Source organism: Labeo rohita, chromosome 21 (assembly GCF_022985175.1).
Source record: "Labeo rohita strain BAU-BD-2019 chromosome 21, IGBB_LRoh.1.0, whole genome shotgun sequence".
NCBI lineage: Eukaryota > Metazoa > Chordata > Actinopteri > Cypriniformes > Cyprinidae > Labeo > Labeo rohita.
Window position 1 is genome coordinate 13,504,964 of NC_066889.1, and position 13,395 is coordinate 13,518,358.

At 39.8% G+C, this 13,395-nt stretch overlaps 1 protein-coding gene across 1 annotated transcript in view; it reads left to right on the forward strand.

Annotated features, from left to right (window-relative positions):
- The window catches only part of ankhd1 (ankyrin repeat and KH domain containing 1), a 50,841-nt gene that overhangs the window by 26,388 nt on the left and 11,058 nt on the right, over window positions 1-13,395 (forward strand). The window contains 14 exon segments of the mRNA XM_051093009.1: window positions 78-315; window positions 2,521-2,712; window positions 2,795-2,904; window positions 3,007-3,094; window positions 3,271-3,398; window positions 3,514-3,657; window positions 3,820-3,922; window positions 5,704-6,576; window positions 8,100-8,233; window positions 8,365-8,476; window positions 9,953-10,098; window positions 10,191-10,333; window positions 10,423-10,636; window positions 13,162-13,337. Of these exon segments, the coding sequence (XP_050948966.1) occupies window positions 78-315; window positions 2,521-2,712; window positions 2,795-2,904; window positions 3,007-3,094; window positions 3,271-3,398; window positions 3,514-3,657; window positions 3,820-3,922; window positions 5,704-6,576; window positions 8,100-8,233; window positions 8,365-8,476; window positions 9,953-10,098; window positions 10,191-10,333; window positions 10,423-10,636; window positions 13,162-13,337 (2,801 nt within the window).

The following is a 13,395-nucleotide window of genomic DNA, read 5'->3' on the forward strand; positions in this document are numbered from 1 at the left end:
CTTATCTACAGTCTACACAATAGGTACTTCCTCTGATGTTTGAGTTTTGAGTTGTTATTCTTGTGTTTTTTGTGTAGGATGGGCATGTGGAGGTGGCACGGTTGCTATTGGATAGCGGGGCGCAGGTAAACATGCCTGCTGACTCATTTGAGTCGCCTCTGACGCTGGCTGCATGCGGGGGACACGTGGAGCTGGCGGCGCTTCTGATCGAGAGGGGGGCCAACCTGGAGGAGGTGAACGATGAGGGCTACACTCCACTGATGGAGGCAGCTCGTGAGGGGCATGAGGAGATGGTAGCACTGCTCCTGGCACAAGGTACTGGGGTCTCCTCAGTTTGGTTAACATTGGTAGACACGCATATGACCTGATTACACCTGGTTTTTATGGGATAGTGCACCCCAAAATGAAAATTCTGTAATTTATTACTCACCCTCATGCGGTTTCAAACTCATACGACTTTTGTTCATCTTCGGAGCACAGGTTAAGATATTTTTGATGAAAGCTGAGAGCTTTCTGACCCTGCATAGACAGAAACGCAACTGACACATTCAAGGCCCAGAAAGGTAGTAAGGACATTGTTAAAATAATCCATGTGACATCCATAATGTTATGAAGAGACAAGAATACAATTTTTTTTCTCTTCCATGTCAATTTCAGTGCACGCTCACAAGAGCACCACGATGCATGCGTGTTTGGGATCCGGCATTCTGACTTATAATATATTTGTATATGTTAGGTGTGGGTATCTAGAACCGCTTCCGTTTCAGATTTCCAAGAACCAGGTATTCGATAATACACGTGCATTTTAAAACTGCTTAACAATTCCTGCTTTCACATTTTAATGTTATTTTTAAATTATATAAGCACAGGAAGGGAAAGAACTTTACATGTGTGCAGTGCATGCAAACAACGAGCACAGAGAACAGCAGTCCCTGTGTGGGTTCCCGTCCTGTGTCTGTTCTCGAGTCATTCTGTGAATTTCCACTGCAGAAAAGGTTGTTCCGGGCAGGAACTGATTTCTGTTTCACATTTACCGACCAGTGTGCACAAAAATACGCCAGTAGAGTGTAACCAATTTGGAGTAGATGTCATTTCCGTCACGTGCAGCTGTGTGCATTGTGGTGGTAGAAAAACACTGGTAACAAGTGGAGTGAAATGGGAAGAATCCACGGACTAAGAGATAAAATGCATTGTTGGCCTTTGGATGTCAGAATTGGAATGCAAATAATTTTGATAAAATACTGTTGTCAAAAATGCCATTTGAAGCTACATGTAGATGTTTAAACCGACAGACTAATGGATGAAACCTGCTATAAATACTCTTTTTAAAGCGTAAATTTGATGTAAACAGTAGATCTACATAATTTTCACACATGCAGTTCATAGGGAACATATTATATTAGCCCTACAGTTAAAGCATTACATAATATTTAAACCTGTAACATTTAACATTTACCTATTTTATCTCGATTCTGATTTTTCTCTCACAAATACAAGTTTATATCTTTATATCGAGTTAAAAAAAAGCCAGAAGTGTGGGATATAAACTCACAATTGAGAATGATGAGTTGATTTTTCTTATAAGAAGTGTGAGAGATAATCTTGGAATGGTTTCTGTAGACTGCCACTTGAGAAATCATTTTCTGCCACCGGATAGGCTCCACCCATATCTTGAACATAAAACAGTTTAAAAAAATGCATGTGTAAACAGTTTTTTTTAGATCCGTGTGCATTCAGTGTTAAAGAGACAGCAGCCTAATAAATGTTCTGCCTGTCATTAATGTTACTCGAAGAAAAGAAAAAAAAAATCAGTTACTGTTCTTGACTGAATATCTAACTTTAATGAGGATTAACTTACATTTTATTCATGAAAAGTGTTTTTAAACTTTTGATTTCATTTTCTCTACCTGAAATTTGTTCAGTAGCATTTATGCTATTGCTAATTGATTTGTTTGTTCCCATTTTATTACTGATTGTTTACTTGTCTTTAACAATTTAATGTTTAAAATTTATATTAGTCTAGTTTTTGCTGTCGTAGTTTTTGTTAAAACCATAGTCAAAAGTCTCGTAGCTTCATAAAATTGCGGTTGGACAACGGATGTCTTGTGGGCTATTTTAATCAATATCCTTACTACTGTTCTGGGCCTTGAATGTGTCAGTTGTTGTGTTGCCATCTGTGCAGAGTCAGAAAATTCTCAGATTTCATCAAAAATATCGTAATTTGTGTTCTGAAGATAAACAAAGGTCTTACAGGTTTGGAAAGACATGAGGGTGAGTAATTAATGACAGAATTTTCATTTTTGGGAAAACTATTCCCTTATTACCAGGTTGTAAACAATACTCAAGTCAGTAATGCAAAACCAAAATCTTATTGGATGAGGGAGGATCAGTTAGATGTTTTCATCACTGCAAGCTTTGTACTTGTACTTTCAAGCTGTCTTAAATGCATGTTTTCTTTGTAAGTTCATTCTCAAACTGAATGATTGTTTTTTTTTTTTTTTTTTTTTTGGTTGGTTTTAGGTGCAAATATTAACGCTCAGACAGAGGAGACGCAGGAGACGGCGTTGACTCTGGCATGTTGCGGAGGCTTCCTAGAGGTGGCTGATTTCCTCATCAAAGCTGGGGCGGACATTGAGTTGGGTTGCTCCACCCCGCTCATGGAGGCTGCACAGGAGGGGCATCTGGAGCTGGTCAAATACTTGTTAGCTGCTGGTGAGGCCTTGCGTTGAATGTAACCTTTGAAATTTCTCTTTTCTATGACACAACGTTCACACACTACTCTCTATTTGTTCAGGTGCTAACGTCCACGCCACAACAGCCACAGGTGACACGGCTCTGACATACGCCTGTGAGAACGGACACACAGATGTGGCTGACGTGCTGCTGCAAACAGGGGCTGACCTGGTTTGTGGATGTCCTGATTTACCATGATTGTATTTTTATTCCTTTGTGTGTTTTATACAATTAAAAGCCTTTTTGGAGCTGACTAGTGTCTTTGTTTTGCAGGAACATGAATCAGAAGGGGGCAGGACTCCACTGATGAAAGCGGCCAGAGCAGGACACCTGTGCACTGTGCAGTTTCTCATCAGCAAAGGCAAGCTGGAATGTCCCAAACTAGGATTGCAACAAACAATGAAATCAACAATAAATACATACTAAACCTTTATCAGTCACCACACTTTGAAGTAGAAATAAATTACATTTTATGTCTGCCCCATTTGTTTATTTTGCATTGCATTTTTAAATTAATTTTCACGTTTATATCTGCAGGTGCTAATGTGAATAGAGCCACAGCCAACAATGATCACACAGTGGTTTCTCTGGCTTGTGCGGGGGGCCACTTGGCTGTTGTGGAGCTGCTGTTGGCCCATGGTGCTGACCCCACCCACAGACTGAAGGTGAGGGTTTCAGCCTCCCTGAGAATTACACTCTCCAGATGCTAGCGGGTGTTATGTGGTCACACAAACTCTGGTCGGTCCTCTGTGCTAATTAGAATCTCTCTTCTGCTCGCAGGATGGCTCCACGATGCTGATTGAAGCTGCTAAAGGTGGTCACACTAATGTGGTGTCCTACTTGCTAGACTACCCAAACAACATTCTGTCAGTCCCTGCCCCAGACCTGTCCCAGCTCACGCCCCCCTCTCATGACACTTCTCAGGTGAGTGGAAACACACGCTGTCTAACAGCCACTACACATTACCATTTTTAACATTTACCTAATGCTTTAAAAATGGAAATGCCAATTTGTGGCGATCCAAGTGTATGTAACGTGAATGGTTTATTTTTATTTAATAGATTGTTAATTCTGTTTGACATACAGGCCCCTCGAGTCCCATTCCAAGCCCTGGCTATGGTGGTGCCCCCCCAGGAGCCAGACAGAGTGCCCTCCACCATCCCCACGCCCCCACCCGTTACAAGCAAAGGTTAGTTTGTCAAGTAAAAGTATTCTGATCAGCAAAATGTGTTGCTTAAAGGAGAAGTCCACTTCCAAAACAAAGATTCACATATAATGTACTCACCCCCTTGTCATCCAAGATGTTCATGTCTTTCTTTCTTCAGTCTTAAAGAAATTGTTTTTTGAGGGAAACATTTCAGGATTTTTTTCCATATAATGGACTGATATGGTGCCCCGATTTTGAACTTCCAAAAGGCAGTTTAAATTATATCATTATATGTGAATCTTCGTTTTGGAAGTGGACTTCTCCTTTAAGATAACTGTGGCCTTGTTCAGATTGTCAGTCCAAATCAGATTTTTGTGCATATCCTTTGGGAATCCAATTATATTTATATTTAAGTATGAATGGCAAAAAGTGGTCTTACAAATCTATTTAAAGCTACATTCATATGTAGTTTAAAAATCTTATTCAAATCGCATTTCTGGAAATCTGCTTCAGTCTCACCACTTTGATTGGATTTCGAATCAGATACATAAATCAGATTTGGACTGGCAGTGTGAACGTAGCCTTTAACAACTCAATTCTCTGCTGTCAGTTTACAAATGAAGCATCTAATGAGGCTTCCCCACCTGACATTTACATACTGTTTCTGTGATCGTGTTAAAAAAAATCATCCTTGCCCACATTAAAAGCCAGCTTAGACAATGCACTCTAAATGCATTGTGATAGGATAAAAGCATTTAAAGATGGTCTTAGACAGATTTTAAATATTCAATGTATGTATAAGTATGTTGTTGTTGTTTATATTGAGATAACTAATATGCATGCTTTATTTATTTCTTGCAAGTAATCATGCATTACTCTGTTCTCACAGTATGAAAAAGACAACAGATATTGCACTCACACTTGAGACCTATTGAGAAACTATCAGATATGAAATGTCTTTTATAGGGCCCTATGAAATTAGTTATATTAAGAAATATTAACCAAAATGCATGTCTAATTAATTGAAATCATGAAATGGACACAATTTAACAACAATTTAACATTTATTAAAAGTTTAACAAAAATTACATTTTAAGGCCTTTTGAAATACGTTTTATCTTTTCTCTAATTAAGTTTTATATTTACCAAGGAATTTTTTCATTCCTTTTTTTTGGATTTAATTTTACTGGTTTCATTCTTTTTTTTTTTTTTTTTTTTTTTTTTTTTTTTTTTTTTCAATAGCATCTTTAATTTTTAAAATATTTTATTTTTATTTGTAATAAGTAAAAATATTCTGAAAAATAATAATATATAAATATATAAAAAGTATGTTTTAGTAATTATTTAATTATTAGTAGTAGTACAATATTAAGTAATATATTTCTGTCGCAGTTTCAAGTTAAACCGATATTTTAATATTTTATTTTGACGAGTTGCTGTGTAGCTGTAAACACCGTGAGCGTCACGCTTCAGTATGTGCATAGTAAATGAAACCGTTAATTTACACAAAGAAACAGAATTTGCAGGAGTCATATTCAAATATTATTTTTTGGCGTAATATTCACAAACATGCGTTAAGTGTGCTGACCTAGTTTAGCAAATTCTGTGACATTCGTATACGTTATATAGTAAATTCCATATCGCGGAAATCATAGGGCCCTACTTATAATACCAGGTGTAAAAGGGGCCTTTTAATTATCAAAATACCTTGGGCAGCAGAGAAACACAATCTTTTGACTAGAATAACTAGACTGTTGATGAGTTGCACAGCATGCGTGAATTGTGGTTCTTGGGTTTGAGCATTTGTTTGGTTTTTCTCTTAGGTGCATCCAAGCAGAGGCTGAGCTCTCTTCAGAGCAACTCCGTGGCCTCTGGTGGCCTAGACGCCGACCTGCTGCCGCCCTTCCACCCGTACCAGCCTCTGGAATGCATCGTAGAGGAGACGGAGGGCAAGCTGAACGAGCTGGGCCAGCGCATCAGTGCCATTGAGAAGGCCCAGCTGCAGTCGCTCGAGCTCATCCAGGGTGAGCCGCTCACCAAAGACAAGATCGAGGAGCTAAAGAAGAGTCGTGAAGAGCAGGTGCAGAAGAAGAAGAAGATCTTGAAGGAGCTGCAGAAGGTGGAGCGGCAGTTGCAGCTGAAGACGCAGCAGCAGTTCACCAAAGAATACATGGAGACCAAGGGGGTCAAGGAGGAGCTGGGCCAGGCGGCAGGGGTGGAGACGCCCGGCACCCCCCTGCCCCTGCAGGCCACACAGCTGGGCTCTGACAACGAGTGCGAGGTTAATCGCAAAGAGGAGGACCACAGGCCCACTCCCACCAATGAGGAGGATGACGAGGACGAAGATGAAGAGGAGGATGAAGAGAACATCGACTGTGCCAAGCTGCCACAGGTGAACACCATTCTGAGCAGACCGGCAACGCAGTCGCCGACACCACCTCCACCTCAGAACCAGGTCCTCCAGAGTCCTCCTCTGCAAACCAGCTTCGTTCCCATCCAGCCTCTCACACCGCAGCAGTCCACGGACTTCAGTAACGCCGAGTACCCGGGAAGCAGCAGCCCAGACCTGCAGAGGGTGTTGCTGGGCCAGCAGCTGACGGGTTTGGGGCCAGGCCTTCTCGCGCAGGCACCCGACGGACTCATGGTCGCCACGCCCGCACAGACGCTCACAGATACGCTTGACGACATCATGGCGGGTGAGCTCACTGCAACTGCAACTGTGCTTCTTTTCAAAACAGATGTATGGCCAATCAGACGCACTCTAGAATAGGAATATCTTGGGCTGGGCGATATGGCCAAAAAATGATCATGATAAATTTCAAATCTTTATTTCTTTCAAATTTATTTTTAGTAATTTTTCCTTATCAATTTTTTTTTCTTAGTTTCTACATGTTCTAATGAGTAATATTGTTTCAAATCGTGAAACGGCTTTGTGTTGCCTGACTTTGACGCATATCTTCACCACAGTTTGCAGTGCAGGCTGCAGTATTATTACTGTTACTTTTTTGGTCTCTCAGAAATATACATTTGACAGTAGCTTGAGTTAGGATGTTGCAAATTTGTTTGTAACATCTGTAAAAATTGTAACAACCTCATAACTGTATGGTTTCTAGGTTTGTATGAAAAACAGTAGGCCTAGTCTAAATACATTTAGTATAAATGCACAAATGCTATAGCTTAATCACAGAAATACTGTAATTATATTCCATTCCATGTCTACGTTCATAATATAATAGAATTCAGTATGGATATTCCACATTTCTGCCACAATACTATGGTGCAGTTAGCGTTACTAAAGTAACTGACTGTATCATTGCGCAATGTTTCTCCCATAATTATCGCTAATTATCATTATGGTGTTATCGCCCCAGTCCTAGCAATATCCTTCCCCCTGTTATCACCTGCTGTTGACTAGCAGTTGCTAATAATGATTTATGACTGATGTAAATTAAAAATGTTTGAGGATGAGTACTTCAGTACAAGTGAAAGGAAAGTTTCATTGAGCCATTTTATGCCATCAAAATTTGATTTAATTTCTGTTTTTATATGCTTTTTATTTTTATTTACAAATGTAGTGATTTCAGTATGGGGGTATATTATTATTGCAGGAGTCACTGTGGTTTAATATTTCTCAGTGTTGCTAACGTAAACTAAAGCTATTAAATATTATTTTAGGTAATTAAAATGAAGCTGGAAAAAATGTAAATGTTATGTGAAAAGCTTAAAATTAGAAATGTTCATTTTGCAACTAACAGAAATGTTTGTCTAAATACTAAAATGACTAAAACCACAATTGAAATAAGAATAAAGTAGTGCTTTCAAATCAATTAATCGCGATTAATCGCATCCAAAATAAGTGTTTACATAATGTATACATATAAATATACACAGCACACTTACTATGTAAACACACACTTTTATTTTGAATGTGATTAATTGATTTGACAGCACTCTACTCTATTCTTATTTCAATTTTAGTTTAGTAATTTTAGTACTGTAGAGTAGTGCTGTCAAAATGATTAATCGCATCCAAAATAAGGTTGTTTACATGTGTGTAATGTATATTGAATATTAAAATAAGAATTGAGCAGTACTGTCAAATCGATTAGTCGCAATTGATTGCATCCAAAATTAGATTAAAAGATTAATTGATTTGACAGTGCTATACTATAATAGTAAGTAGTACTAAAGTAACACTGGTCTGATTCTGTCTTTGCAGCTGTGAACAACAGAGTGCCTGGGGTAAACACTACAACTTCGCCCTCACCTCAGCCCTCCGCACAGACGCCCATCAACACGGTCTCCCCACCCTCCATGCTCCCCCTTTACCCCTCAGTGGACATTGACGCACATGTAAGACCATCTTCTCTGCCTGCACCAAAATGACTGCTGTGGAACTTTTACAGACGTAAATGTATGCATCAGATTGTCCGTATTTGGTTTTAAACAAATTATTTAATTATCTCCATCTATCTTCCCCATAGACTGAGAGCAATCATGACACGGCGCTAACTCTGGCCTGTGCGGGTGGCCATGAAGAGCTTGTCTCAGTGCTTCTTGCACGTGGGGCCAATATCGAGCACCGGGACAAGAAGGGTAAGAGGCTCCTTCATTTGTCCCACAGTCGTATCGATGGGTACCAAAACCCGGTATTAAATCGGCCCCGGTGCTGAATTATGAAAGACCGGAGTAATGATAAGCTCTGGCGTTAACAGTTCTGCTGTCGGTACTGGAGAGTTTAAGAAAATACTCATACATTTATTATTGCTATATATGCACATTATGTTGCCAGCTGTTTTTATATGCAATAACTTTAGGACATTTGTCTATGATGCATTTTTGCTATTTGCAATTTAGAGGAGAGGTCACACTCACGCGGAGGAGCAACAGAGCGCACATCATGAAAGCCCTGTTTAACTGAGATGATATAGGACAGAACTAAATAAATAAATGTTTACACTTTAGGCCTGTGGCTGTGATATTAAAATTTTACTGTTGATTTCGATGTTCCAAGGATCATAAAAGTGTTATTAGGTAAAACTATTTTTTTTTTTTTTTTTTTTTTAGCTTCTTTCACAGTGGTGCGCATTCGTTCCTTCGTAAAACCTAAACTTTAATGTCAGAATCAGCATGACTGTTGATTGTTGTAAAATTTAATCTTTACTGTTAATATATTGCAGGACATGTTTGATAACGTTGAAATCACAGTAATCCATGTAAGAGACGCTGTTCCCCCAGCTGAACTGTGTGTGTGCGCTCCAAAACGGACAAGCAAAATACACTTTGCGCTTCGAGCACGCGTCCAAACGATCAAAACACGCATATGTCAAAGTGGCCGGCTTGAGTATTCATGTAAACACAGTTTATGTCTTGGATGTGAACAGCTGTGAGAAAATCCGATGCGTCAATGTGATCTCATGAAAGTGCGTATCAGTACCACAAGTTTCTGTTTCTATTTGGCGTACTATTTATACGCAGAAATTGGCTTTAAGTGCATATGATACGCAATGGTTAGGATTAGGTGTGTGGGGTAGGTGCATATTTTATGTATGCCAAGAAACTGCGTATCATATAAACGCCTAATATTGCGTATTATATGCACGCCAAACACGCCAAAATTAATTTCTGAGTGTAAATGGCACGCCAGTGAAAATCCCTCACAGCTCTTAATCTGAATTTTAATAAGCATTAATCTATCAAATTATACAATGAAAACTATGCAGTGTTTTTACAATAGGTTATTTTATTAGATTTCTTTTGTAGGGTATATTGCACCTGAACAAAAATGTTAGTAGACCTCCATGAAACAAAAAAATTTCTTTGTTCATGCTCTTACTGCGTCTTATCTTAGGTATTTGAAACACAAAATATGCCTGCAGACTGGTGCATTTACAAAGGCTATGTTACTTAAGCACTTAATTTGTTGGTTTATATATACATATATATATGTACCTAAAACAAAGTACCAATAAGAATACTGTTAAAGTACCGGATCGATAAGCAGTATCGGTAAAAGTAGTAATACCAATAAACCCATCCCTATGTTGAGTGTTGTTCTGTGTCTGCATGCAGGGTTCACTCCCCTAATCCTAGCTGCCACTGCGGGCCATGTGGGTGTGGTGGAGATCCTACTGGACAAGGGAGGGGACATTGAAGCTCAGTCTGAGAGGACCAAAGACACCCCTCTGTCCCTCGCCTGCTCCGGTGGCAGACAAGAGGTACCCTAACAATTTTAACTAAGATAAGCTTTTAAACCATCCTAAATGGCCCAAAGACTTGAAAGTACATTACTTTATCTCTATCTTTGCAGGTGGTGGAGCTGTTGTTGCTCCGTGGGGCTAATAAGGAGCACCGTAACGTTTCTGACTACACCCCTCTCAGCCTGGCGGCCTCAGGGGGCTACGTCAACATCATAAAGATCCTTCTGAATGCTGGTGCTGAAATCAACTCTAGGTCAGAACATCTCCTTTTGATTTGATCAGATGTCTTAAGACTGTAGATGTTGTTTGTTTTAACAGTGTAAACTTTTATTACTCTTTCAGGACTGGCAGTAAGCTGGGCATTTCTCCACTCATGTTGGCAGCCATGAATGGCCACGTGCCTGCGGTGAAGCTGCTGTTAGACATGGGCTCTGACATCAATGCACAGATCGAGACCAATCGTAACACAGCACTGACCTTGGCCTGCTTCCAAGGCCGAGCAGAGGTCGTCAGCTTGCTTCTGGACCGGAAGGCCAACGTGGAACACCGCGCTAAGGTCTGTGATCACCTTTCCACACGTTGTTACTTGGACAGTGTGGTCCTTGTGTAGGGCTTGTTAAAGGTTTAGTTCACTCCAGCATTAAAATTTCCTGATAATGTACTCACCCCTATGTCATCCAGGATGTTCATGTCTTCTTTAGTTAAAAAGGGCTGGGCTGGGTTGTGGCAAGAAGGGCATCTGGCGGTTAAAAAAAAAAAAAAAACATGCCAAATTGGCTGTGCGGATCACTCCGCTGTGGCGACCCCTGATAAAGGGAGCAAGCCGAAGGAGAGAGAGAGTGGACTTCAATGGGTTGAAGGTCCAAATTACAGTTTCAGTGCAGCTTCAAAAGGCTCTACACGATCCTAGCCAAGGAATAAGCGTCAAACGGCCTTTACAAAAAAAGATAAAACAACAACGTAGGGCGATTTTGACGTTGAAGATGGAGTTTTTTGGCCTACCCTACCTTTTTAAATTAGAGTACATAGGCGAAAACTAGGCATGTGACCGTGTGACTAGTACTATTCTGGTACTGGTACCTGAAATTGGGTCCCAGTACCCAGTGGTACCTTTTTCTTTACTCTGTGTAATAAGAAAAACATTTATTTCATTGAAAAAATAAGCCCCAAAACGATCAGTTAATTTGAGGTTTCCCCACTTTTCCTCCCTTTTCTCCTGTTTTAAATAGCTTGTGAAAGTGCCGTGCGCATTTTACTTTCACTTTCAAATTAGCAGCAATTTGTCATGGATTCATTTCAAGTAACAACAAAATACAACATACAACAAAATACAAACTTTTATTAACAAAATGAATAAAAGTACACCTTGTTATATGCCTTATATAAAATAAGAAATTACTTGGGCTACACAAAGGTTAAATAACCTAGGTATACAAAACTAAAAATCTGCAAACACTGTGGAACCAAACAAATAAGAAACAAATGTTTAAAAAAAAAAAAAAAAAAAAAAAGAAAAAAAACTTCCAAAATCACCTTAGATAAACAGCAAAAGACTACAGACCTTTCAAAATTCAAAATATTGCCAAACAGGCGCTTTTGCATTTAGTTTCTTTTGCCAGTTTATTTCGTCTTGTCTTTCTCACCTAACTCTTCTTATCAGTCAGCTTGACTCGCTCTCCTCACTTGATAAATTAAATCAGACCCTAGCTTCTGAAACAAACAAAACAGTGTTTCCACCATTTATATATACAGAGGCAAGCGGAACATGTAGGCTTCATATTTAAAATGTCTTTTTGCGTTTCAGTATTCACAGACACTAGTCTGTATCGTGATTCGATTTTAGTGACAAGCCTACTTTTCATTTATTCATCCAAAAATTGATGAGTTCCGTGGCATTTCGTGTTTTAGGGTGTGTTCAGACTTGTAGTTTGGTTCGTTTGGTTAATTTGTTCCGGGCCAAAAAGCAAAAATGATGCATTTGGTCCTGGTCCGCTTACTGTTCACACTGGCATTTTTGATAGCGAACCTAAAGATACCGAAACTAAAGGCATGACGTGTATTTTGTGATGGAACTCTCCGAACACTCCAAACAAAAGGAAAAGGTGCGTTCAACTTACAGCGACGCTGCGGGTGCATGACATCCAAGTACCCATTCACTAATCTGTCTGCTCAGTGCCGCTTTAAGCCAAATACACTTAATGCTGTCTGCAGGACTAAGCGTGCTCAATGTTGCGTGTATATGATTTTATTTTCACCACCTGCGTACTTACAAAGAGCTCTTAAACGGCACTTTACCTCGACTTTGCTCCACGTTTGCCCTCTGCTCATTTTGTTTTGGATACACCGCTTGTTCCCTTCGTGAAATTGCCACATAGCGTTGCATCTTGTCATTACTTCCTGTTTTTGGTTCGTTTATAAGTATTTGGTCTGTGTTGCTTTCATACTTCATTCGAGCCACACCAGATTTCGATTGGAAGTGGACAGAGACCCATCCTTTTACTGTTTAGGGTTTGGTGTGCACCAGGGTTCATATGGCAGCGTTCACACTTACTCAGAAGAACCACACTAACAGATCAACCACACCAGAGTTCATATTAATCGAACCAAACATAAGTGTGAACACACCCAAAGAGTAATTCCGTTTTTTATGAACGAACTCTTGTCCACGTTTTTGCGGAAACCGTATGGCCATAGAAATGTAACCACACTTTAGAATGTTTTGGTTTGTCCTGTGTGTTTGAACAAGTTGCAGGGGGTGACATCATGTCACAGGATCTCTCTCTCTGTAATGTACGTGACCAGATGCACTCTCAGGTACCAGAAAATTTAAGCTGCATTGAAACTGCAGTTTGGACATTCAACCCGCTGAACCCCACTATATTGAGAAAAATCCTGGAATGTTTTCCTCAGAAGCATTCATTTTGTTTTGACTAAAGAAAGACAGAAATTAACATCTTGGATGACATGGGGGTGGGTAATTTATCAGGAAACTTTATTTGCCACTAAATTGCAAGAGCATGTGTTGAGGTGTAGCAGAATGTATTATGAAGCTAAATGTTAATGGACCTTTCCTTCCACTAGACTGGCCTTACCCCTCTCATGGAGGCTGCGTCTGGTGGTTACGCTGAAGTGGGTCGTGTTCTGTTGGATAAAGGAGCGGATGTCAATGCCCCTCCAGTTCCCTCCTCTCGTGACACCGCCCTCACCATTGCTGCAGACAAGGGTCACTACAAGTTCTGTGAGCTTCTCATTAGCAGGTGCGTCTTTTGTAACACTAGTAGTGTACAGTAGTCAGTCCTCACTTCAGAATGTTTT